This window comes from Rhinoderma darwinii, chromosome 3 (assembly GCF_050947455.1).
Source record: "Rhinoderma darwinii isolate aRhiDar2 chromosome 3, aRhiDar2.hap1, whole genome shotgun sequence".
NCBI classification, from domain to species: Eukaryota; Metazoa; Chordata; class Amphibia; order Anura; family Rhinodermatidae; genus Rhinoderma; species Rhinoderma darwinii.
Window position 1 is genome coordinate 418934304 of NC_134689.1, and position 27675 is coordinate 418961978.

A 27675-nucleotide genomic window follows, 5' to 3' on the forward strand; every position below is an offset into this window, starting at 1 on the left:
GATCGCCTTGGTGATCACCTGACTTGAACCAATACAACCAACGTAACGGAGTCAAGCCTAAAAAAAAATGTCATCCCAGAGAAAATTGCCATTTCCTAAATCTTTGAATTTCCCAAACAAATTTTGTTGCAAATATTCTGTCAACAAATTATAACTTTATTGAAATAAACAAATATTATGCAAACCAGGATCCAAAATGGCCGCCGCTGCCTTCACACTAGCAGTTTTCCCTTAACCACAATGGCGGTACATTGATCACTTTAGTGTATAGAATTTGGCGACCACCCGTTCTACAGTCATCTTTAGACATCATCTGCTTCACTAAAGCACCTCAAAATATCCCTCCCCGAGAGGTTAGTCACTTTCCCATATCAAACATGGCCGACGCCGCGCTGCTGCCCTATTCCAATATGTCCACTGCGCCGTGGCGTATTTACGTCAGCAGGCCACGCCCCCTCTCTGAGCTCACCTCGCTCCCGTGTCACCTTGGGGGTCTCTCCGGTCAGAGTCGGTGACAAGATGGCAGCAGCGAGCGGCAAGGAGAGGACCTCCCCCAAGGCCATCAAGTTCCTCTTCGGGGGGCTGGCCGGGTAATGTCCGAATCCTGGACCTGTGTACCCCATTATATACTGCAGGGACCTCTAATTCACTAGTACTTATAGGGGGAGCTCCCCTTTAATTTACCAGCATGGGGGAGGGGATTATATTGTATGTTAGATGCATGTAAGTGGAGCTCCCCTTTAATTCACCCTCATTATTATTTGTTATATTTATAGGGTCTCCCTTTTAATGTGTCGTCACCATAGTCGTCATGTGATCGGGGTCTGGTGAGGGTCACATGACGTCCATTACATCACGATTTGCATCCACCCGTATTCAGCGGCGGGGTGTGCGTGCGGTCATTGTCCGGTATTATTATTGTCGCCATATTGTCCTGCTGTCACGTGACACATGTTTACGACCCTCAGAACGCGGAGGCCGTCAGCGCAGATTTTCGTCACTGGGTTACGGTATATAAATCATCTGCAGGTCACATGAGTGACGTTCTACGGTTACGCTGCGTAGAAATATACAGTGTTGGTACGTGGAAACAGTCAGCAAGTAGGACAGCTGCGGGCCATATTTTCATTGTAATCACGACTGGTGTGCAGATCCCAGACAGTGGAGCTCACATGAGATCTGTCAGCTGCTTGCTGATGGTTTCCTTATCACTATAAGGCGTTTGGTAGAAATCCCGGTGATGTGAATGTTACGTGGACGCCGGACGTGGCATTTGCTGTGTACAGAATTGTGTGGGGGAGGGGTTGATCAGTAATAATAGTGATGCTCAGCCCCCAATCACTCCTGTAATAAGTGATACCTGGTAATGCTGGGAGTTGTAGTACCACAGCATGCTCACCTCACATGTCATGTAAAATATACGAGATAATTTGCCCCCTACTGGAAGTGTAATTCATCATACGGAGTGCAGTAGTCCTTACAATATACTAAGGTGGTATTGCAGTGCCGTGCGCGCGCGGTGTTGCAGTGCCGTGCGCGCGCGGTGTTGCAGTGCCGTGCGCGCGCGGTGTTGCAGTGCCGTGCGCGCGCGGTGTTGCAGTGCCGTGCGCGCGCGGTGTTGCAGTGCCGTGCGCGCGCGGTGTTGCAGTGCCGTGCGCGCGCCGTGCTGTAGTGATGATGCGCGCGCGCCGTGCTGTAGTGATGATGCGCGCGCGCCGTGCTGTAGTGATGATGCGCGCGCGCCGTGCTGTAGTGATGATGCGCGCGCGCCGTGCTGTAGTGATGATGCGCGCGCGCCGTGCTGTAGTGATGATGCGCGCGCGCCGTGCTGTAGTGATGATGCGCGCGCTCCGTGTTGTAGTGATGATGTGCGCGCTGTGTTGTAGTGATGATGTGCGCGCTCCGTGCTGTAGTGATGATGTGCGCGCTCCGTGCCGTGATGATGTGCGCGCTCCGTGCCGTGATGATGTGCGCGCTCCGTGCCGTAATGATGTGCGCGCTCCGTGCCGTAATGATGTGCGCGCTCCGTGCCGTAATGATGTGCGCGCTCCGTGCCGTAATGATGTGCGCGCTCCGTGCCGTAATGATGTGCGCGCTCCGTGCCGTAATGATGTGCGCGCTCCGTGCCGTAATGATGTGCGCGCTCCGTGCCGTAATGATGTGCGCGCTCCGTGCCGTAATGATGTGCGCGCTCCGTGCCGTAATGATGTGCGCGCTCCGTGCCGTAATGATGTGCGCGCTCCGTGCCGTAATGATGTGCGCGCTCCGTGCCGTAATGATGTGCGCGCTCCGTGCCGTAATGATGTGCGCGCTCCGTGCCGTAATGATGTGCGCGCTCCGTGCCGTAGTGACGATGCGCGCGCTCCGTGCCGTAGTGACGATGCGCGCGCGCCGTGCCGTAGTGACGATGCGCGCGCGCCGTGCCGTAGTGACGATGCGCGCGCGCCGTGCTGTAGTGATGATGCGCGCGCGCCGTGCTGTAGTGATGATGCGCGCGCTCCGTGTTGTAGTGATGATGTGCGCGCTGTGTTGTAGTGATGATGTGCGCGCTCCGTGCTGTAGTGATGATGTGCGCGCTCCGTGCCGTGATGATGTGCGCGCTCCGTGCCGTGATGATGTGCGCGCTCCGTGCCGTGATGATGTGCGCGCTCCGTGCCGTAATGATGTGCGCGCTCCGTGCCGTAATGATGTGCGCGCTCCGTGCCGTAATGATGTGCGCGCTCCGTGCCGTAATGATGTGCGCGCTCCGTGCCGTAATGATGTGCGCGCTCCGTGCCGTAATGATGTGCGCGCTCCGTGCCGTAATGATGTGCGCGCTCCGTGCCGTAATGATGTGCGCGCTCCGTGCCGTAATGATGTGCGCGCTCCGTGCCGTAATGATGTGCGCGCTCCGTGCCGTAGTGATGATGTGCGCGCTCCGTGCCGTAGTGATGATGTGCGCGCTCCGTGCCGTAGTGATGATGTGCGCGCTCCGTGCCGTAGTGACGATGTGCGCGCTCCGTGCCGTAGTGACGATGTGCGCGCTCCGTGCCGTAGTGACGATGTGCGCGCTCCGTGCCGTAGTGACGATGTGCGCGCTCCGTGCCGTAGTGACGATGTGCGCGCTCCGTGCCGTAGTGATGATGTGCGCGCTCCGTGCCGTAGTGACGATGTGCGCGTTCCGTGCCGTAGTGACGATGTGCGCGCGCTGTGTTGTAGTGATGATGTGCGCGCGCTGTGTTGTAGTGATGATGTGCGCGCGCTGTGTTGTAGTGATGATGTGCGCGCTGTGTTGTAGTGATGATGTGCGCGCTCCGTGCTGTAGTGATGATGTGCGCGCTTCGTCGTGCTGTAGTGATGTGCGCGCGCTGTGTTGTAGTGACGATGTGCGCGCTCCGTGCCGTAGTGACGATGTGCGCGCTCCGTGCCGTAGTGACGATGTGCGCGCTCCGTGCCGTAGTGGTGATGTGCGCGCTCCGTGCCGTAGTGATGATGTGCGCGCTCCGTGCCGTAGTGATGATGTGCGCGCTCCGTGCCGTAGTGATGATGTGCGCGCTCCGTGCCGTAGTGATGATGTGCGCGCTCCGTGCCGTAGTGATGATGTGCGCGCTCCGTGCTGTAGTGATGTGCGCGCTCCGTGCTGTAGTGATGATGTGCGCGCGCTGTGTTGTAGTGATGTGCGCGCTTCGTCGTGTTGTAGTGATGTGCGCGCTTCGTCGTGCTGTAGTGATGTGCGCGCTTCGTCGTGCTGTAGTGATGATGTGTGCGAGAGTTAGGCCTTATTCACACCAACGTGTTTTACGGCCGTGCTACGCGTGTGGAAATCACGCGCGTCGCACGGACCTATGTTAGTGAATGGGGCCGTTCAGACTGTCAGTGAATTTCACGCAGCGTGTGTGCAACTCACGACATGTCCTATACTTGGCCGTTTTGCGCTGCACGCACCCATTGAAGTCAATGGGTGCGTGCAAATCGCGCTCGGCACACGGAAGCACTTCCGGGTGCCGCGCGTGATTTGCGCTACAGTAGTAAAAGACATGAATGAAAAGAGAAAAGCACCACGTGCTGATGCCACACTGAACTTTTGCGGGCGCAACACGGACACGTTCATGTGAATAAGGCCTTAATCAGGGCAGCTTCACAAATCTCTCTCGTCTGTTTGTCGGTCTCCAGGGTGATTGCTCTTATCTACACTGATACATTGTAACAAGCTGCAGCTGTGTGAGCAGGAGAAGGTCAGGATGATATTTCACCTCACAACTGAGGGTTTGTTAAAATGTATCCAATCTAGACACTCCTCTATGACCTAAACATCCTGGACTCCAGCTTGATACGTTTTACCTGGACTGGTACATTGTACCAAACCCTCTGCTGTGTGAGCGGCTTGTAGTTAACTGTGCAACCAACGCTGTTGGAGCATCAAATGACTAAAACATCCCGGAGCCGCACGGTGGAGGGAGCCGCCGTCTTAATTATTTTTTTAAATATTTCTATAGGGGGCGGGGTTCGTTGGCACGAAATTATCACCTGCGCCGCTGCCGTTACTAATGACCTCGTTCTCGTTGCAGGATGGGCGCCACCGTGTTCGTACAACCGCTGGACTTAGTGAAGAATCGCATGCAGCTGAGCGGCGAGGGAGCCAAGACCAAGGAGTACAAGACAAGCTTCCACGCCGTGGGGAGTATCCTGAGGAACGAGGGGCTGGGAGGAATCTACACAGGGTGAGCCCCCGACTATCACCCTGCAGGAGGAGGAGCCAACTCACAGCTCTCTTATATATGTATCACCCTGCAGGAGGAGGAGTAGACTCATAGCTCTCTTCTACATATATCACCCTGCAGGAGGAGGAGTAGTCTCATAGCTCTCTTCTATATGTATCACCCTGCAGGAGGAGGCGTAGTCTCATAGCTCTCTTCTATATGTATCACCCTGCAGGAGGAGGAGTAGTCTCATAGCTCTCTTCTATATGTATCACCCTGCAGGAGGAGGAGTAGTCTCATAGCTCTCTTCTATATGTATCACCCTGCAGGAGGAGGAGTAGACTCATAGCTCTCTTCTATATATATCACCCTGCAGGAGGAGGAGTAGTCTCATAGCTCTCTTCTGTATATATCACCCTGCAGGAGGAGGAGTAGTCTCATAGCGCTCTCCTATATATATCACCCTGCAGGAGGAGGAGTAGTCTCATAGCTCTCTACTATATGTATCACCCTGCAGGAGGAGGAGTAGTCTCATAGCTCTCTTCTATATATATCACCCTGCAGGAGGAGGAGTAGTCTCATAGCTCTCTTCTATATATATCACCCTGCAGGAGGAGGAGTAGACTCATAGCTCTCTTCTATATATATCACCCTGCAGGAGGAGTAGACTCATAGCTCTCTTCTATATATATATATCACCCTGCAGGAGGAGGAGTAGTCTCATAGCTCTCTTCTATATATATCACCCTGCAGGAGGAGGAGTAGTCTCATAGCTCTCTACTATATGTATCACCCTGCAGGAGGAGGAGTAGTCTCATAGCTCTCTTCTATATATATCACCCTGCAGGAGGAGGAGTAGTCTCATAGCTCTCTTCTATATATATCACCCTGCAGGAGGAGGAGTAGACTCATAGCTCTCTTCTATATATATCACCCTGCAGGAGGAGTAGACTCATAGCTCTCTTCTATATATATATATCACCCTGCAGGAGGAGGAGTAGTCTCATAGCTCTCTTCTATATATATCACCCTGCAGTAGGAGGAGTAGTCTCATAGCTCTCTTCTATATATATCACCCTGCAGGAGGAGGAGTAGACTCATACCTCTCTTCTGTATCACCCTGCAGGAGGAGGAGTAGTCTCATAGCTCTCTTCTATATATGTATCACCCTGCAGGAGGAGGAGTAGTCTCATAGCTCTCTTCTATATGTATCACCCTGCAGGAGGAGGAGTAGACTCATAGCTCTCTTCTGTATATATCACCCTGCAGGAGGAGGAGTAGTCTCATAGCTCTCTTCTATATATATCACCCTGCAGGAGGAGGAGTAGTCTCATAGCTCTCTTCTATATATATCACCCTGCAGGAGGAGGAGTAGTCTCATAGCTCTCTTCTATATGTATCACCCTGCAGGAGGAGGAGTAGTCTCATAGCTCTCTTCTATATATATCACCCTGCAGGAGGAGGAGTAGACTCATAGCTCTCTTCTATATGTATCATCCTGCAGGAGTAGTCTCATAGCTCTCTTCTATATATATCACCCTGCAGGAGGAGGAGTAGACTCATAGCTCTCTTCTATATATATCACCCTGCAGGAGGAGGAGTAGTCTCATAGCTCTCTTCTATATGTATCACCCTGCAGGAGGAGGAGTAGACTCATAGCTCTCTTCTATATGTATCACCCTGCAGGAGGAGGAGTAGTCTCATAGCTCTCTTCTATATGTATCACCCTGCAGGAGGAGGAGTAGACTCATAGATCTCTTCTATATATATCACCCTGCAGGAGGAGGAGTAGACTCATAGCTCTCTTCTATATGTATCACCCTGCAGGAGGAGGAGGAGTCTCATAGCTCTCTTCTATATGTATCACCCTGCAGGAGGAGGGGTAGACTCATAGCTCTCTTCTATATGTATCACCCTGCAGGAGGAGGAGTAGTCTCATAGCTCTCTTCTATATATATCACCCTGCAGGAGGAGGAGTAGTCTCATAGCTCTCTTCTATATGTATCACCCTGCAGGAGGAGGAGTAGACTCATAGCTCTCTACTATATGTATCACCCTGCAGGAGGAGGAGTAGTCTCATAGCTCTCTTCTATATATATCACCCTGCAGGAGGAGGAGTAGACTCATAGCTCTCTTCTATATGTATCATCCTGCAGGAGTAGTCTCATAGCTCTCTTCTATATATATCACCCTGCAGGAGGAGGAGTAGTCTCATAGCTCTCTTCTATATGTATCACCCTGCAGGAGGAGGAGTAGACTCATAGCTCTCTACTATATGTATCACCCTGCAGGAGGAGGAGTAGTCTCATAGCTCTCTTCTATATATATCACCCTGCAGGAGGAGGAGTAGTCTCATAGCTCTCTTCTATATGTATCACCCTGCAGGAGGAGGAGTAGTCTCATAGCTCTCTACTATATGTATCACCCTGCAGGAGGAGGAGTAGTCTCATAGCTCTCTTCTATATGTATCACCCTGCAGGAGGAGGAGTAGTCTCATAGCTCTCTACTATATGTATCACCCTGCAGGAGGAGGAGTAGACTCATAGCTCTCTTCTATATGTATCACCCTGCAGGAGGAGGAGTAGACTCATAGCTCTCTTCTATATGTATCACCTTGCAGGAGGAGGAGTAGACTCATAGCTCTCTTCTATATATATCACCCTGCAGGAGGAGGAGTAGACTCATAGCTCTCTTCTATATAGATCATCCTGCAGGAGGAGGAGTAGACTCATAGCTCTCTTCTATATGTATCACCCTGCAGGAGGAGGAGGAGTAGACTCATAGCTCTCTATATATAGATATATATATATATCACCCTGCAGGAGGAGGAGTAGTCTCATAGCTCTCTTCTATATATATCACCCTGCAGGAGGAGGAGTAGTCTCATAGCTCTCTTCTATATGTATCACCCTGCAGGAGGAGGAGTAGTCTCATAGCTCTTCTATATATATCATCCTGCAGGAGGAGGAGTAGACTCATAGCTCTCTTCTATATGTATCACCCTGCAGGAGGAGGAGTAGACTCATAGCTCTCTTCTATATATATCACCCTGCAGGAGGAGGAGTAGACTCATAGCTCTCTTCTATATATATCACCCTGCAGGAGGAGGAGTAGACTCATAGCTCTCTTCTATATGTATCACCCTGCAGGAGGAGGAGTAGACTCCTAGCTCTCTTCTATATATATCACCCTGCAGGAGGAGGAGTAGACTCATAGCTCTCATGTATCACCCTGCAGGAGGAGGAGTAGACTCATAGCTCTCTTCTATATATATCACCCTGCAGGAGGAGGAGCCAACTCACAGCTCTCATGTATCACCCTGCAGGAGGAGGAGTAGTCTCATAGCTCTCTTCTATATGTATCACCCTGCAGGATGAGGAGTAGACTCATAGCTCTCTTCTATATATGTATCACCCTGCAGGAGGAGGAGTCTCATAGCTCTCTTCTATATATATCACCCTGCAGGAGGAGGAGTCTCATAGCTCTCTTCTATATGTATCACCCTGCAGGAGGAGGAGTAGTCTCATAGCTCTCTTCTATATGTATCACCCTGCAGGAGGAGGAGTAGTCTCATAGCTCTCTTCTATATATATATATATATATCACCCTGCAGGAGGAGGAGTAGACTCATAGCTCTCTTCTATATGTATCACCCTGCAGGAGGAGGAGTAGACTCATAGCTCTCTTCTATATATATCACCCTGCAGGAGGAGGAGTAGACTCATAGCTCTATTCTATATATATCACCCTGCAGGAGGAGGAGTAGACTCATAGCTCTCTTCTATATATATCACCCTGCAGGAGGAGGAGTAGTCTCATAGCTCTCTTCTATATGTATCACCCTGCAGGAGGAGGAGTAGACTCATAGCTCTCTTCTATATGTATCACCCTGCAGGAGGAGGAGTAGTCTCATAGCTCTCTTCTATATGTATCACCCTGCAGGAGGAGGAGTCTCATAGCTCTCTTCTATATATATCACCCTGCAGGAGGAGGAGTAGATTCATAGCTCTCTTCTATATGTATCACCCTGCAGGAGGAGGAGTAGACTCATAGCTCTCTTCTATATATATCACCCTGCAGGAGGAGGAGTAGACTCATAGCTCTCTTCTATCTGTATCACCCTGCAGGAGGAGGAGTAGACTCGTAGCTCTCTTCTATCTGTATCACCCTGCAGGAGGAGGAGTAGACTCATAGCTCTCTTCTATATATATATCACCCTGCAGGAGGAGGAGTAGTCTCATAGCTCTCTTCTATATGTATCACCCTTCAGGATGAGGAGTAGACTCATAGCTCTCTTCTATATATGTATCACCCTGCAGGAGGAGGAGTCTCATAGCTCTCTTCTATATGTATCACCCTGCAGGAGGAGGAGTAGACTCATAGCTCTCTTCTATATGTATCACCCTGCAGGAGGAGGAGTAGACTCATAGCTCTCTTCTATATGTATCACCCTGCAGGAGGAGGAGGAGTAGACTCATAGCTCTCTTCTATATGTATAACCCTGCAGGAGGAGGAGTAGGCTGATAGCTCTCTTCTATATATATCACCCTGCAGGAGGAGGAGTATACTCATAGCTCCCTTCTATATATATCACCCTGCAGGAGGAGGAGTAGAGTCATAGCTCTCTTCTATATATATCACCCTACAGGAGGAGGAGCCAACTCACAGCTCTCATGTATCACCCTGCAGGAGGAGGAGTAGACTCAGCTCTCTTCTATATATATCACCCTGCAGGAGGAGGAGTAGATTCATAGCTCTCTTCTATATGTATCACCCTGCAGGAGGAGGAGTAGACTCATAGCTCTCTTCTATATGTATCACCCTGCAGGAGGAGGAGTAGTCTCATAGCTCTCTTCTATATGTATCACCCTGCAGGAGGAGGAGTAGACTCATAGCTCTCTTCTATATATGTATCACCCTGCAGGAGGAGGAGTCTCATAGCTCTCTTCTATATATATCACCCTGCAGGAGGAGGAGTAGATTCATAGCTCTCTTCTATATATATCACCCTGCAGGAGGAGGAGTAGACTCATAGCGCTCTTCTATATATATCACCCTGCAGGAGGAGGAGTAGATTCATAGCTCTCTTCTATATGTATCACCCTGCATGAGGAGGAGGAGTAGTCTCATAGCTCTCTTCTATATGTATCACCCTGCAGGAGGAGGAGTAGTCTCATAGCTTTCTTCTATATGTATCACCCTGCAGGAGGAGGAGTAGTCTCATAGCTTTCTTCTATATGTATCACCCTGCAGGATGAGGAGTAGACTCATAGCTCTCTTCTATATATGTATCACCCTGCAGGAGGAGGAGTCTCATAGCTCTCTTCTATATATATCACCCTGCAGGAGGAGTAGTCTCATAGCTCTCTTCTATATGTATCACCCTGCAGGAGGAGGAGTAGACTCATAGCTCTCTTCTATATGTATCACCCTGCAGGAGGAGGAGTAGACTCATAGCTCTCTTCTATATATATCACCCTGGCGGAGGAGGAGTAGACTCATAGCTCTCTTCTATATATATCACCCTGCAGGAGGAGGAGTAGACTCATAGCTCTCTTCTATATGTATCACCCTGCAGGAGGAGGAGTAGACACATAGCTCTCTTCTATATGTATCACCCTGCAGGAGGAGGAGTAGTCTCATAGTACTCTTCTATATATATCATCCTGCAGGAGGAGGAGTAGACTCATAGCTCTCTTCTATATTATATATATATCACCCTGCAGGAGGAGGAGTAGACTCATAGCTCTCTTCTATATGTATCACCCTGCAGGAGGAGGAGTAGACTCATAGCTCTCTTCTATATGTATCACCCTGCAGGAGGAGGAGTAGACTCATAGCTCTCTTCTATATGTATCACCCTGCAGGAGGAGGAGTAGTCTCATAGCTCTCTTCTATATGTATCACCCTGCAGGAGGAGGAGTAGTTTAATAGCGCTCTTCTATATGTATCACCCTGCAGGAGGAGGAGTAGACTCATAGCTCTCTTCTATATGTATCACCCTGCAGGAGGAGGAGTAGTTTAATAGCGCTCTTCTATATGTATCACCCTGCAGGAGGAGGAGTAGACTCATAGCTCTCTTCTATATGTATCACCCTGCAGGAGGAGGAGTAGTTTAATAGCGCTCTTCTATATGTATCACCCTGCAGGAGGAGGAGTAGACTCATAGCTCTCTTCTATATATATCACCCTGCAGGAGGAGGAGTAGACTCATAGCTCTCTTCTATCTGTATCACCCTGCAGGAGGAGGAGTAGACTCGTAGCTCTCTTCTATATATATATCACCCTGCAGGAGGAGGAGTAGTCTCATAGCTCTCTTCTATATGTATCACCCTGCAGGATGAGGAGTAGACTCATAGCTCTCTTCTATATGTATCACCCTGCAGGAGGAGGAGTAGACTCATAGCTCTCTTCTATATGTATCACCCTGCAGGAGGAGGAGGAGTAGACTCATAGCTCTCTTCTATATGTATAACCCTGCAGGAGGAGGAGTAGGCTGATAGCTCTCTTCTATATATATCACCCTGCAGGAGGAGGAGTAGACTCATAGCTCTCTTCTATATATATATCACCCTGCAGGAGGAGGAGTAGAGTCCTAGCTCTCTTCTATATATATCACCCTACAGGAGGAGGAGCCAACTCACAGCTCTCATGTATCACCCTGCAGGAGGAGGAGTAGACTCAGCTCTCTTCTATATATATCACCCTGCAGGAGGAGGAGTAGATTCATAGCTCTCTTCTATATGTATCACCCTGCAGGAGGAGGAGTAGACTCATAGCTCTCTTCTATATGTATCACCCTGCAGGAGGAGGAGTAGTCTCATAGCTCTCTTCTATATGTATCACCCTGCAGGAGGAGGAGTAGACTCATAGCTCTCTTCTATATATGTATCACCCTGCAGGAGGAGGAGTCTCATAGCTCTCTTCTATATATATCACCCTGCAGGAGGAGGAGTAGATTCATAGCTCTCTTCTATATATATCACCCTGCAGGAGGAGGAGTAGACTCATAGCGCTCTTCTATATATATCACCCTGCAGGAGGAGGAGTAGATTCATAGCTCTCTTCTATATGTATCACCCTGCAGGAGGAGGAGTAGTCTCATAGCTCTCTTCTATATGTATCACCCTGCAGGAGGAGGAGTAGACTCATAGCTCTCTTCTATATGTATCACCCTGCAGGAGGAGGAGTAGACTCATAGCTCTCTTCTATATGTATCACCCTGCAGGAGGAGGAGTAGTCTCATAGCTCTCTTCTATATGTATCACCCTGCAGGAGGAGTAGTAGTTTAATAGCGCTCTTCTATATGTATCACCCTGCAGGAGGAGGAGTAGACTCATAGCTCTCTTCTATATGTATCACCCTGCAGGAGGAGGAGTAGTCTCATAGCTCTCTTCTATATGTATCACCCTGCAGGAGGATGAGTAGACTCATAGCTCTCTTCTATATATATCACCCTGCAGGAGGAGGAGTAGTCTCATAGCTCTCTTCTATATATATCACCCTGCAGGAGGAGGAGTAGTCTCATAGCTCTCTTCTATATGTATCACTCTGCAGGAGGAGGAGTAGACTCATAGCTCTCTTCTATATATATCACCCTGCAGGAGGAGGAGTAGATTCATAGCTCTCTTCTATATATATCACCCTGCAGGAGGAGGAGTAGATTCATAGGTCTCTTCTATATATATCACCCTGCAGGAGGAGTAGACTCATAGCTCTCTTCTATATATATCACCCTGCAGGAGGAGGAGTAGTCTCATAGCTCTCTTCTATATGTATCACCCTGCAGGAGTAGGAGTAGTCTCATAGCTCTCTTCTATATGTATCACCCTGCAGGAGTAGGAGTAGTCTCATAGCTCTCTTCTATATATATCACCCTGCAGGAGGAGGAGTAGACTCATAGCTCTCTTCTTTATATATCACCCTGCAGGAGGAGGAGTAGTCTCATAGCTCTCTTCTATATATATCACCCTGCAGGAGGAGGAGTAGTCTCATAGCTCTCTTCTATATATATCACCCTGCAGGAGGAGGAGTAGTCTCATAGCTCTCTTCTATATATATCACCCTGCAGGAGGAGGAGTAGTCTCATAGCTCTCTTCTATATATATCACCCTGCAGGAGGAGGAGTAGTCTCATTGCTCTCTTCTATATGTATCACCCTGCAGGAGGAGGAGTAGTCTCATTGCTCTCTTCTATATATATCACCCTGCAGGAGGAGGAGTAGTCTCATAGCTCTCTTCTATATATATATCACCCTGCAGGAGGAGGAGTAGACTCCTAGCTTTCTTCTATATGTATCACCCTGCAGGAGGAGGAGTAGACTCATAGCTCTCTTCTATATGTATCACCCTGCAGGAGGAGGAGTGGACTCATAGCTCTCTTCTATATGTATCACCCTGCAGGAGGAGGAGTAGACTCATAGCTCTCTTCTATATGTATCACCCTGCAGGAGGAGGAGTAGACTCATAGCTCTCTTCTATATGTATCACCCTGCAGGAGGAGGAGGAGTCTCATAGCTCTCTTCTATATGTATCACCCTGCAGGAGGAGGAGTAGTCTCATAGCTCTCTTCTATATATATATATATCACCCTGCAGGAGGAGGAGGAGTCTCATAGCTCTCTTCTATATATATCACCCTGCAGGAGGAGGAGTAGACTCATATCTCTCTTCTATATGTATCACCCTGCAGGAGGAGGAGTAGTCTCATAGCTCTCTTCTATATATATCACCCTGCAGGAGGAGGAGTAGTCTCATATCTCTCTTCTATATGTGTCACCCTGCAGGAGGAGGAGTAGTCTCATAGCTCTCTTCTATATATATCACCCTGCAGGAGGAGGAGTAGTCTCATAGCTCTCTTCTATATATATATCACCCTGCAGGAGGAGGAGTAGTCTCATAGCTCTCTTCTATATGTATCATCCTGCAGGAGGAGTAGTCTCATAGCTCTCTTCTATATATATCACCCTGCAGGAGGAGGAGTAGTCTCATAGCTCTCTTCTATATGTATCACCCTGCAGGAGGAGGAGTAGACTCATAGCTCTCTTCTATATGTATCACCCTGCAGGAGGAGGAGTAGACTCATAACTCTCTTCTATATATATCACCCTGCAGGAGGAGGAGTAGTCTCATAGCTCTCTTCTATATATATATCATCCTGCAGGAGGAGGAGTAGACTCATAGCTCTCTTCTATATTATATATATATCACCCTGCAGGAGGAGGAGTAGACTCATAGCTCTCTTCTATATGTATCACCCTGCAGGAGGAGGAGTAGACTCATAGCTCTCTTCTATATGTATCACCCTGCAGGAGGAGGAGTAGACTCATAGCTCTCTTCTATATGTATCACCCTGCAGGAGGAGGAGTAGTCTCATAGCTCTCTTCTATATGTATCACCCTGCAGGAGGAGGAGTAGTTTAATAGCGCTCTTCTATATGTATCACCCTGCAGGAGGAGGAGTAGACTCATAGCTCTCTTCTATATGTATCACCCTGCAGGAGGAGGAGTAGTCTCATAGCTCTCTTCTATATGTATCACCCTGCAGGAGGATGAGTAGACTCATAGCTCTCTTCTATATATATCACCCTGCAGGAGGAGGAGTAGTCTCATAGCTCTCTTCTATATATATCACCCTGCAGGAGGAGGAGTAGTCTCATAGCTCTCTTCTATATGTATCACTCTGCAGGAGGAGGAGTAGACTCATAGCTCTCTTCTATATATATCACCCTGCAGGAGGAGGAGTAGATTCATAGCTCTCTTCTATATATATCACCCTGCAGGAGGAGGAGTAGATTCATAGGTCTCTTCTATATATATCACCCTGCAGGAGGAGTAGACTCATAGCTCTCTTCTATATATATCACCCTGCAGGAGGAGGAGTAGTCTCATAGCTCTCTTCTATATATATCACCCTGCAGGAGGAGGAGTAGTCTCATAGCTCTCTTCTATATATATCACCCTGCAGGAGGAGGAGTAGTCTCATAGCTCTCTTCTATATGTATCACCCTGCAGGAGGAGGAGTAGTCTCATAGCTCTCTTCTATATATATCACCCTGCAGGAGGAGGCGTAGTCTCATAGCTCTCTTCTATATATATCACCCTGCAGGAGGAGGAGTAGTCTCATTGCTCTCTTCTATATATATCACCCTGCAGGAGGAGGAGTAGTCTCATTGCTCTCTTCTATATATATATCACCCTGCAGGAGGAGGAGTAGACTCATAGCTCTCTTCTATATATATATCACCCTGCAGGAGGAGGAGTGGACTCATAGCTCTCTTCTATATGTATCACCCTGCAGGAGGAGGAGTAGACTCATAGCTCTCTTCTATATGTATCACCCTGCAGGAGGAGGAGTAGACTCATAGCTCTCTTCTATATGTATCACCCTGCAGGAGGAGGAGGAGTCTCATAGCTCTCTTCTATATGTATCACCCTGCAGGAGGAGGAGTAGTCTCATAGCTCTCTTCTATATATATATCACCCTGCAGGAGGAGGAGGAGTCTCATAGCTCTCTTCTATATATATCACCCTGCAGGAGGAGGAGTAGACTCATATCTCTCTTCTATATGTATCACCCTGCAGGAGGAGGAGTAGTCTCATAGCTCTCTTCTATATGTATCACCCTGCAGGAGGAGGAGTAGTCTCATATCTCTCTTCTATATGTGTCACCCTGCAGGAGGAGGAGTAGTCTCATAGCTCTCTTCTATATATATCACCCTGCAGGAGGAGGAGTAGTCTCATAGCTCTCTTCTATATATATATCACCCTGCAGGAGGAGGAGTAGTCTCATAGCTCTCTTCTATATGTATCATCCTGCAGGAGGAGTAGTCTCATAGCTCTCTTCTATATATATCACCCTGCAGGAGGAGGAGTAGTCTCATAGCTCTCTTCTATATGTATCACCCTGCAGGAGGAGGAGTAGACTCATAGCTCTCTTCTATATGTATCACCCTGCAGGAGGAGGAGTAGACTCATAACTCTCTTCTATATATATCACCCTGCAGGAGGAGGAGTAGTCTCATAGCTCTCTTCTATATATATATCATCCTGCAGGAGGAGGAGTAGACTCATAGCTCTCTTCTATATTATATATATATCACCCTGCAGGAGGAGGAGTAGACTCATAGCTCTCTTCTATATGTATCACCCTGCAGGAGGAGGAGTAGACTCATAGCTCTCTTCTATATGTATCACCCTGCAGGAGGAGGAGTAGACTCATAGCTCTCTTCTATATATATCACCCTGCAGGAGGAGGAGTAGTCTCATAGCTCTCTTCTATATATATCACCCTGCAGGAGGAGGAGTAGTCTCATAGCTCTCTTCTATATATATCACCCTGCAGGAGGAGGAGTAGTCTCATAGCTCTCTTCTATATATATCACCCTGCAGGAGGAGGAGTAGTCTCATTGCTCTCTTCTATATATATCACCCTGCAGGAGGAGGAGTAGTCTCATTGCTCTCTTCTATATATATATCACCCTGCAGGAGGAGGAGTAGACTCATAGCTCTCTTCTATATATATATCACCCTGCAGGAGGAGGAGTGGACTCATAGCTCTCTTCTATATGTATCACCCTGCAGGAGGAGGAGTAGACTCATAGCTCTCTTCTATATGTATCACCCTGCAGGAGGAGGAGTAGACTCATAGCTCTCTTCTATATGTATCACCCTGCAGGAGGAGGAGGAGTCTCATAGCTCTCTTCTATATGTATCACCCTGCAGGAGGAGGAGTAGTCTCATAGCTCTCTTCTATATATATATCACCCTGCAGGAGGAGGAGGAGTCTCATAGCTCTCTTCTATATATATCACCCTGCAGGAGGAGGAGTAGACTCATATCTCTCTTCTATATGTATCACCCTGCAGGAGGAGGAGTAGTCTCATAGCTCTCTTCTATATGTATCACCCTGCAGGAGGAGGAGTAGTCTCATATCTCTCTTCTATATGTGTCACCCTGCAGGAGGAGGAGTAGTCTCATAGCTCTCTTCTATATATATCACCCTGCAGGAGGAGGAGTAGTCTCATAGCTCTCTTCTATATATATATCACCCTGCAGGAGGAGGAGTAGTCTCATAGCTCTCTTCTATATGTATCATCCTGCAGGAGGAGTAGTCTCATAGCTCTCTTCTATATATATCACCCTGCAGGAGGAGGAGTAGTCTCATAGCTCTCTTCTATATGTATCACCCTGCAGGAGGAGGAGTAGACTCATAGCTCTCTTCTATATGTATCACCCTGCAGGAGGAGGAGTAGACTCATAACTCTCTTCTATATATATATCACCCTGCAGGAGGAGGAGTAGTCTCATAGCTCTCTTCTATATATATATCATCCTGCAGGAGGAGGAGTAGACTCATAGCTCTCTTCTATATTATATATATATATCACCCTGCAGGAGGAGGAGTAGACTCATAGCTCTCTTCTATATGTATCACCCTGCAGGAGGAGGAGTAGACTCATAGCTCTCTTCTATATGTATCACCCTGCAGGAGGAGGAGTAGACTCATAGCTCTCTTCTATATGTATCACCCTGCAGGAGGAGGAGTAGTCTCATAGCTCTCTTCTATATGTATCACCCTGCAGGAGGAGGAGTAGTTTAATAGCGCTCTTCTATATGTATCACCCTGCAGGAGGAGGAGTAGACTCATAGCTCTCTTCTATATGTATCACCCTGCAGGAGGAGGAGTAGTCTCATAGCTCTCTTCTATATGTATCACCCTGCAGGAGGATGAGTAGACTCATAGCTCTCTTCTATATATATCACCCTGCAGGAGGAGGAGTAGTCTCATAGCTCTCTTCTATATATATCACCCTGCAGGAGGAGGAGTAGTCTCATAGCTCTCTTCTATATGTATCACTCTGCAGGAGGAGGAGTAGACTCATAGCTCTCTTCTATATATATATCACCCTGCAGGAGGAGGAGTAGATTCATAGCTCTCTTCTATATATATCACCCTGCAGGAGGAGGAGTAGATTCATAGGTCTCTTCTATATATATCACCCTGCAGGAGGAGTAGACTCATAGCTCTCTTCTATATATATCACCCTGCAGGAGGAGGAGTAGTCTCATAGCTCTCTTCTATATGTATCACCCTGCAGGAGTAGGAGTAGTCTCATAGCTCTCTTCTATATGTATCACCCTGCAGGAGTAGGAGTAGTCTCATAGCTCTCTTCTATATATATCACCCTGCAGGAGGAGGAGTAGACTCATAGCTCTCTTCTTTATATATCACCCTGCAGGAGGAGGAGTAGTCTCATAGCTCTCTTCTATATATATCACCCTGCAGGAGGAGGAGTAGTCTCATAGCTCTCTTCTATATATATCACCCTGCAGGAGGAGGAGTAGTCTCATAGCTCTCTTCTATATATATCACCCTGCAGGAGGAGGAGTAGTCTCATAGCTCTCTTCTATATGTATCACCCTGCAGGAGGAGGAGTAGTCTCATAGCTCTCTTCTATATATATCACCCTGCAGGAGGAGGAGTAGTCTCATAGCTCTCTTCTATATATATCACCCTGCAGGAGGAGGAGTAGTCTCATTGCTCTCTTCTATATATATCACCCTGCAGGAGGAGGAGTAGTCTCATTGCTCTCTTCTATATATATATCACCCTGCAGGAGGAGGAGTAGACTCCTAGCTTTCTTCTATATGTATCACCCTGCAGGAGGAGGAGTAGACTCCTAGCTCTCTTCTATATGTATCACCCTGCAGGAGGAGGAGTGGACTCATAGCTCTCTTCTATATGTATCACCCTGCAGGAGGAGGAGTAGACTCATAGCTCTCTTCTATATGTATCGCCCTGCAGGAGGAGGAGTAGACTCATAGCTCTCTTCTATATGTATCACCCTGCAGGAGGAGGAGGAGTCTCATAGCTCTCTTCTATATGTATCACCCTGCAGGAGGAGGAGTAGTCTCATAGCTCTCTTCTATATATATATCACCCTGCAGGAGGAGGAGGAGGAGTCTCATAGCTCTCTTCTATATATATCACCCTGCAGGAGGAGGAGTAGTCTCATATCTCTCTTCTATATGTATCACCCTGCAGGAGGAGGAGTAGTCTCATAGCTCTCTTCTATATATATCACCCTGCAGGAGGAGGAGTAGTCTCGTATCTCTCTTCTATATGTGTCACCCTGCAGGAGGAGGAGTAGTCTCATAGCTCTCTTCTATATATATATCACCCTGCAGGAGGAGGAGTAGTCTCATAGCTCTCTTCTATATATATCACCCTGCAGGAGGAGGAGTAGTCTCATAGCTCTCTTCTATATGTATCACCCTGCAGGAGGAGGAGTAGACTCATAGCTCTCTTCTATATGTATCACCCTGCAGGAGGAGGAGTAGACTCATAACTCTCTTCTATATATATCACCCTGCAGGAGGAGGAGTAGACTCATAGCTCTCTTCTATATATATCACCCTGCAGGAGGAGGAGTAGACTCATAGCTCTCTTCTATATGTATCACCCTGCAGGAGGAGGAGTAGACTCATAGCTCTCTTCTATATATATATCACCCTGCAGGAGGAGGAGTAGACTCATAGCTCTCTTCTATATGTATCACCCTGCAGGAGGAGGAGTAGACTCATAGCTCTCTTCTATATGTGTCACCCTGCAGGAGGAGGAGTAGACTCATAGCTCTCTTCTATATGTATCACCCTGCAGGAGGAGGAGTAGTCTCATAGCTCTCTTCTATATGTATCACCCTGCAGGAGGAGGAGTAGACTCATAGCTCTCTTCTATATGTATCACCCTGCAGGAGGAGGAGTAGTCTCATAGCTCTCTTCTATATGTATCACCCTGCAGGAGGAGGAGTAGACTCCTAGCTCTCTTCTATATGTATCACCCTGCAGGAGGAGGAGTAGACTCATAGTTCTCTTCTATATATATCACCCTGCAGGAGGAGGAGTAGACTCATAGCTCTCTTCTATATATATCACCCTGCAGGAGGAGGAGTAGTCTCATAGCTCTCTTCTATATATATATCACCCTGCAGGAGGAGGAGTAGACTCATAGCTCTCTTCTGTATGTATCACCCTGCAGGAGGAGGAGTATACTCATAGCTCTCTTCTATATATATCACCCTGCAGGAGGAGGAGTAGTCTCATAGCTCTCTTCTATATATATCACCCTGCAGGAGGAGGAGTATACTCATAGCTCTCTTCTATATGTATCACCCTGCAGGAGGAGGAGTAGACTCATAGCTCTCTTCTATATGTATCACCCTGTAGGAGGAGGAGTAGACTCATCGCTCTCTTCTATATATGTATCACCCTGCAGGAGGAGGAGTAGTCTCATAGCTCTCTTCTATATGTATCACCCTGCAGGAGGAGGAGTAGTCTCATAGCTCTCTTCTATATGTATCACCCTGTAGGAGGAGGAGTAGACTCATAGCTCTCTTCTATATATATATATATCACCCTGCAGGAGGAGGAGTAGACTCATAGCTCTCTTCTATATGTATCACCCTGCAGGAGGAGGAGTAGTCTCATAGCTCTCTTCTATATATATCACCCTGCAGGAGGAGGAGTAGTCTCATAGCTCTTCTATATAAGTATCACCCTGCAGGAGGAGGAGTAGACTCATAGCTCTCTTCTATATGTATCACCCTGCAGGAGGAGGAGTAGTCTCATAGCTCTCTTCTATATGTATCACCCTGCAGGAGGAGGAGTAGACTCATAGCTCTCTTCTATATGTATCACCCTGCAGGAGGAGGAGTCTCATAGCTCTCTTCTATATGTATCACCCTGCAGGAGGAGGAGTAGTCTCATAGCTCTCTTCTATATATATCACCCTGCAGGAGGACGAGTAGTCTCATAGCTCTCTTCTATATATATATCACCCTGCAGGAGGAGGAGTAGTCTCATAGCTCTCTTCTATATATATATCACCCTGCAGGAGGAGGAGTAGACTCATAGCTCTCTTCTATATATATATATATATATCACCCTGCAGGAGGAGGAGTAGTCTCATAGCTCTCTTCTATATATATCACCCTGCAGGAGGAGGAGTAGACTCATAGCTCTCTTCTATATATATCACCCTGCAGGAGGAGGAGTAGTCTCATAGCTCTCTTCTGTATATATCACCCTGCAGGAGGAGGAGTAGACTCATAGCTCTCTTCTATATATATCACCCTGCAGGAGGAGGAGTAGACTCATAGCTCTCTTCTGTATATATCACCCTGCAGGAGGAGGAGTAGTCTCATAGCTCTCTTCTATATATATCACCCTGCAGGAGGAGGAGTAGAATCATAGCTCTCTTCTATATGTATCACCCTGCAGGAGGAGTAGTAGTCTCATAGCTCTCTTCTATATGTATCACCCTGCAGGAGGAGGAGTAGTCTCATAGCTCTCTTCTATATGTATCACCCTGCAGGAGGAGGAGTAGTCTCATAGCTCTCTTCTATATATATCACCCTGCAGGAGGAGGAGTAGACTCATAGCTCTCTTCTATATATATCACCCTGCAGGAGGAGGAGTAGTCTCATAGCTCTCTTCTATATGTATCACCCTGCAGGAGGAGGAGTAGACTCATAGCTCTCTTCTGTATATATCACCCTGCAGGAGGAGGAGTAGACTCATAGATCTCTTCTGTATATATCACCCTGCAGGAGGAGGAGTAGACACATAGCTCTCTTCTATATATATCACCCTGCAGGAGGAGGAGTAGACTCATAGCTCTCTTCTGTATATATCACCCTGCAGGAGGAGGAGTAGTCTCATAGCTCTCTTCTATATATATCACCCTGCAGGAGGCGGAGTAGAATCATAGCTCTCTTCTATATGTATCACCCTGCAGGAGGAGTAGTAGTCTCATAGCTCTCTTCTATATGTATCACCCTGCAGGAGGAGGAGTAGTCTCATAGCTCTCTTCTATATGTATCACCCTGCAGGAGGAGGAGTAGACTCATAGCTCTCTTCTATATGTATCACCCTGCAGGAGGAGGAGTAGTCTCATAGCTCTCTTCTATATATATCACCCTGCAGGAGGAGGAGTAGACTCATAGCTCTCTTCTATATATGTATCACCCTGCAGGAGGAGGAGTAGTCTCATAGCTCTCTTCTATATATGTATCACCCTGCAGGAGGAGGAGTAGTCTCATAGCTCTCTTCTATATGTATCACCCTGCAGGAGGAGGAGTAGACTCATAGCTCTCTTCTATATATATGTATCACCCTGCAGGAGGAGGAGTAGTCTCATAGCTCTCTTCTATATATATCACCCTGCAGGAGGAGGAGTAGTCTCATAGCTCTCTTCTATATGTATCACCCTGCAGGAGGAGGAGTAGTCTCATAGCTCTCTTCTATATATATCACCCTGCAGGAGGAGGAGTAGACTCATAGCTCTCTTCTATATATATCACCCTGCAGGAGGAGTCTTCTGTATTGTAATCCTTCCTTGCTTTGCTCCGCAGGTTATCCGCTGGTTTGCTGCGTCAGGCGACTTACACCACCACACGACTCGGTATTTACACAATTCTCTTTGAAAAACTGACCAAGGCAGACGGGACTCCCCCCAACTTCCTCATGAAGGCAACAATAGGGATGACGGCGGGGGCCACGGGGGCGTTTGTGGGGACTCCTGCTGAGGTTGCACTTATCAGAATGACCGCAGATGGGAGGTAAGTTGTACAGAGAGAGCCCCTAGTGGCTGTCACCTCACACTACCTCGTAGTCTACTGTCTGAGCGCTGGTCATAAAATCAATTTATTGTTGTCTGAAAGTTATTCTATTCCTCCTAATTTTCTAGATCTATCATTGCTGTCAGTGAATGGAAACATTCTTGTCTGAAAAGCTGTCCTGACCTAATACTTATCACGGCTGAGGTTTTGTTACAATTGTTTCCATTTTATACAATCCTCTATGAGCTAAACAGCCAAGACTCCAGAATAATACATTCTCCCTGCACTGATACATTGTAACAAACTATCAGGACAGGAGAGAGATTTGTGCTGCTGATGTGTTTTTGGTCACATAGGATTGTTTAGACTTGATGCAATTGTAACAAACCCTCAGCGTGAAGTATTAGGTCCTGGATGTAAAGAAGAATATTTCCATTCACTGACCGCAAGCAGAGAACTTAAAACTGGTGAGAAACTGAAATACAAAGTATATTAGTAGCAAGTTTTGTTTTTACATAGAACTGTCAATCCTTTTCATTAGGGGGCACATACTTTGATACTGGGACCGGCCCCTTTAAGCTCGATAAGCTGTTAACCCTTTGGAGGTGTTCGCACCATGTGACTAATAATGGCTTCCACGTTCTCGTGCAGGTTACCGGCAGATCAGAGGAGGGGATACAGCAACGTGTTCAATGCCCTGATCCGGATGTCCAGAGAGGAGGGCATCACCACACTGTGGAGGGTGAGTCCGGTCCTATATACACGGTCTGACCTGTCCGGTCGTAGCATTACCCATAACTTCCCTGTCTTTCCTCTTCCAGGGCTGTTTACCCACTATGGCGCGGGCCGTGGTCGTCAATGCTGCCCAGCTGGCGTCTTATTCCCAGTCCAAGCAGTTTCTTCTGGATTCTGGTGAGATAACGTGATTCCGTGTCACCCGACTATATGGGGTGGGGGTCTATCCGTTAGGGGGTGGAGCCTATCAGATAGAAGGTGTCTGATTGGCTGTGTATGTCGGCATGGGTAGCATAAGCTCCTCATAATCTGTCTCTTTCCCGTAGGATATTTCCGGGATGACATCCTGTGCCACTTCTGTGCCAGTATGATAAGCGGCCTGGTCACCACAGCCGCCTCAATGCCCGTCGACATCGCCAAAACCAGGTGAGTGGTCACGTGACCGCAGGTAACATACCGACGCTGCTATATCATTCTCCGTCTGCTGCACTTTTACTGGAGCTTTATAATAATCAGCACTGTCTCTGTTCATCCTGAGCCTCCTGGTTCAAGAATAGAATTCTAGAATTACAGTTAAGACTGATCTGGGTTTTTTTTTTTTTTTGCAGCGCCCCCTGCTGCTAGAGCCCGTGTATAAATATGGTCTTTCAATAGTCGAGGATGTCTGATATTAAAATCCTATCAAAGTAATTGACTATTAAATGACGACTGCGTGAAAACGTAACGTAAACGCTGCGGCAGTGAAAGGGTAAAGCCTTGCTGCTGATTGGTCCCATTACGTGGTGCAGGGGCTTAACGGGACTTGAGTTTGGGGGTCTACTACACATTGGGGGTGTTGGCCGCAGTTAATATTGATCCAGGATAACTTCTCTTCTTCTCGCCCACAGGATACAGAACATGCGCATGATCGACGGCAAACCCGAGTATAAGAGTGGACTGGTGAGTGCCCGTAATAGTGCTGCATGGCTTATATAGGACGGTCCTGCCAACCGGCAACTGTGGCATCGGCTGGAATATTTATTTACAGGGAATATCCAGTCCTGAGCGCCGTCCTGCAACTTATACACCGATCAGCCGTAACATTATAAGACAGAGGGGAAGTGAATAACATCGGTCTGAGCTCTATCCCATTCACTTCTGGGCACCCAGCTGCAATACCAGACACAACCTGTGGACTGATGTGACGCTGTTTCTGAAAGCAAGCAGCCATGTTTTTCTAATCCTGCACTACCCATTTAAAGGGGTCGTCCGGGCACGGGGCGGCTTTTAGAACTGATGACCTATCTACAGGATAGGTCATCAGTATATGATCGGTGGGGGTCCGACACCCGGACCCTGCACCAATCCGCTGTTTCAGCTGACTCCGGATGTTATGCAATAGCCGGTGTCGGAAGCAGGTGGCTCCAATTGCTGTATAGCAGCCGTAAATACTGCGACCGGAGCCATCTGATACCGGCATGAACACCCGGTGACCGAACAGCTGATCGGTGTAGGGTCCGGGTGTCAGACCCCCACCGAACATCTACTGATGACCTATCCACACAGTATGGAAAAACCACTCCATGCCCGAGCAAACCCTTTAACCCCTTTGCGCAAAAGCACGTGCTATTACTTCCTGTTGCGGGAGGAGAAGTATGGAGCGCGCTCCATATGCAGCGGGTGTCAGCTGTGTATTACAGCTGACACCTGGAACTAATGGCCAGGCTGTTAACCCCTCAAATGCTGCGGTCGATCGCGACCGCAGCATGTGTGGCATTGAAAAGAGCGGGGCGGCGATCGGCGGGCATTTATGGTTGTCATGGCAACCCAGGGGCCTTATGAAGGCCCCCGGGACTGCCTTCACTCTGCCTCTGCTAAACCCTTGCTAAGCCTGTAAAAGCGACAATATACTGCAATACATGCATTATACCAGCGATCTAATGATCGGAATAATAGATTGTGTAAAAAAAAAAAAAAAAAGTGAAAACGTTTTTAGTAGTGAATTTCTTTTTTTTTTAAATTAAAAGTAAAAAAAAACATTTCCCATTTTTCCTCTAAAGTAAAAAAATTGGTATCGCTGCGTCCGTAAAAGTCGGAACTATTAAAATATAGCATTATTTAACGCTCACGGTGAACGCCGTACAAAATAAAACATTGAAAACGCCAAAATTGCTGTTTTTTTGGTCAACTACGCAATAATAAAAAAAAATGGAATAAAACGTGCTAAAAAAATTGTATGCACCAAAACATAATACAGATAAAAACTACAGCTCGTTTTGCAAAAAATAAGCCCTCACACGGCTCTATTGACGGGGAAATAAAAAAGTTCTGGCTCTTGGAAGGCGGGGAGTGAAAAACAAAAATCTAAAAATGGCTCAGTCCTGAAAGGGTTAAATACAGAGCCCTGTTCCCCCACACAATTACTTGTTGTTACCACTAGGGGGCGGCCTGTATACAGCTGTTCCAGGTTCTATTGCCTTGTACAGTAGCCACACACACACTGATCGCCCCCTAGTGGCAGTAATCAGCAGACGAGATTATTATATGTATGTGTGCGCAAGCAAAGGATTGGGGGAATGGAGTTTCATCAATTCAGCACAGGTGCCATTGTTTATCTTCTCTTCCAAGTAGTAGCACCTTGGAATTGCCGCACATTAACTCCATCTTTGTTTTACTGCAGGACGTTCTTTATAAAGTTGTCCGATACGAGGGATTCTTCAGTCTCTGGAAGGGCTTCACCCCGTACTACGCCCGCCTGGGACCTCACACCGTTTTGACTTTTATCTTCTTGGAGCAGATGAACAAATACTATAAGAAAGTCTTCCTGAGCGGATGATGGTTGGAAAACCAAATCCCGGTCCAGTCCCAACAGGCACAAGCCCTGCAGCCAAAGTTGTCACCAATACCCCCCCTCCCTGTACCCCTCCCAGTATCCAGCAAGGAGCGCCACCTACAGACCCCCCACCTCATCACCTTTGTCACCCAGGGGTCGGGTATATCCAATGCAAATACACTTAAAGGGCACTTCCACCCAATTGTTATTTATACATGGATGGGATTAGCACCCGGGTATAAATATAACTATAAAACCGCCTTTTTCATGGTCCTAGAATTCAAGACCATGATGCTTTGCGGTCAGTACCAAATTTAAGGCTCTGGTAGGGTGGGCGGAGCTTCCTCTCAGGGTTTTTAGCCCCTCCCCTTCAGAGGATTGTGCAATATGAATTCTGTATCTGGGTGGAATTGCCCTTTAAATGGCTGGCTTTCATTTCTGGGTGTGTTGTCACTGTCTGGATGGACTCTAAATAGTTCTTTGGAAATGAATTGCAAATGTATTTTTTCACTCGTCCCCCATCCCCCTCCCAACTTCTTAATTCTTATTTAATTTAGATTAGAGAATGTGCGGGATATTGAACATAACCAGGATCTGGCACATCTCAACCTCACGGTTAGTTTTTGTTTTATTTTTGGGTGTTCTGTCGCTTTAAGAGGATTGTGGGTAGTGGCCTGAGGCTGTCTGGGGACTACACTTCCCAGCAGAACTAGCCTGCACGGACTATAAAGTACAAAAACACTCCTCAAGTGCAATCGATCAACACATCAGGAAGAGGGCGGATCGCTTTTATCTGGATCCTCAGGGGAGGAGCTATAGATTATTTGTTTTTATAGACGTTGTCCCTTTAAGGAGTGGAGATAGACAGTCTTTATTTTACTGTACACTTCCGTGGTTTGGGGGTTTCCTGTTTTGTTTATAGGGTTAATGTTGAGGTCTGCCACCGCCATGCACCAAAGAAACGCATTGTGAGCGGCGGACGGCGCCACCTATGATTAAAATTTGACTTGACCACCACTTCTATGCATCGTGAGAGTTGGCTGCTTCTAGAACAAGGTTATCTAAATGGCCTTGGACTGGGATTCCCTTACACCGCTAGGAGGATCGGTCGCAGCTGCTTGAACATGTATTTTGGTGTAAATAAATGCGCTCCACACATGTAATATGGAGACGTATATGCGTCTACGTACATCGCAACGTGTATTTTTTTTTTTTGTTGGCGTCTAAGGCGGGGCTCACAGGACGAACTTGGTAGTCCCATGGTCTTCCGTGAAATGACCTCTTAGAAATACTGCTCATTTTGTATGTCGGTAGTGGCGGTTTGGGTTCGTGCGTGAGATATGGTCGTCGCCGCTATTTCGGGTTATTCTCGTCGGCTTACAGAGATGAGAACGTGAAGAATCTGAATAAAATGTGGTTTCATGGCAAGACTGAGCCATATTTTTTTATACAATACAAACTGTAAAGAACAAAACCTTAAAAAATGTCTGATTGATTGGTGACTACCTGTCATAGACAGCTGAAGCCACACCCACTCCTTAAAGGGGTTGTCCAGATACAAACTGTTTATACTTTTTGCCTCTCTGCAAGAAAAATAAAATGTTACAGTCCCTCCATTCCTTGGAGTAAGTGTATATTCCTTTTTGGGGGCAATTGGCTGGTGTGGGGGCTTTTAAAAGTTTAAGACCGTTCCCCAGAAAATGAAGACGGGTGCTTTGTTGTTTGCCCCCTTTACCATATTTACTAATTATTTGTTTGTAAAGCTTCTATGTACATTCAGTTCATCATTATGTTTTCCTCCCGCGATCTTTTGCACCTCACAGGTGACCAC

General features: G+C 47.3%; 1 protein-coding gene across 1 annotated transcript; it reads left to right on the forward strand.

The window, feature by feature from the left end:
* The first annotated feature begins 436 nt into the window (after positions 1 to 436).
* Positions 437 to 27460, forward strand: LOC142750284 (mitochondrial 2-oxoglutarate/malate carrier protein). The gene is made up of 8 exons (XM_075859264.1): positions 437 to 590; positions 4548 to 4700; positions 22091 to 22297; positions 22949 to 23039; positions 23119 to 23209; positions 23359 to 23458; positions 23920 to 23971; positions 25692 to 27460. Exons 1-8 carry the CDS (start codon positions 520 to 522, stop codon positions 25845 to 25847), a joined length of 921 nt encoding a protein of 306 aa, XP_075715379.1. The 5' UTR covers positions 437 to 519; the 3' UTR covers positions 25848 to 27460.
* Positions 27461 to 27675: the final 215 nt, after the last annotated feature.

What these genes read in the sequence shown, in the direction of transcription:
- LOC142750284 (XM_075859264.1), top strand. Translation starts at nt 520, where the DNA reads ATGGCAGCAGCGAGCGGCAAGGAGAGGACCTCCCCCAAGGCCATCAAG. An exon ending in GCAGTTTCTTCTGGATTCTG is followed by an intron (nt 23,210 to 23,358) that starts GTGAGATAACGT and finishes TCTTTCCCGTAG; the next exon opens with GATATTTCCGGGATGACATC. An exon ending in GTCGACATCGCCAAAACCAG is followed by an intron (nt 23,459 to 23,919) that starts GTGAGTGGTCAC and finishes TCTCGCCCACAG; the next exon opens with GATACAGAACATGCGCATGA.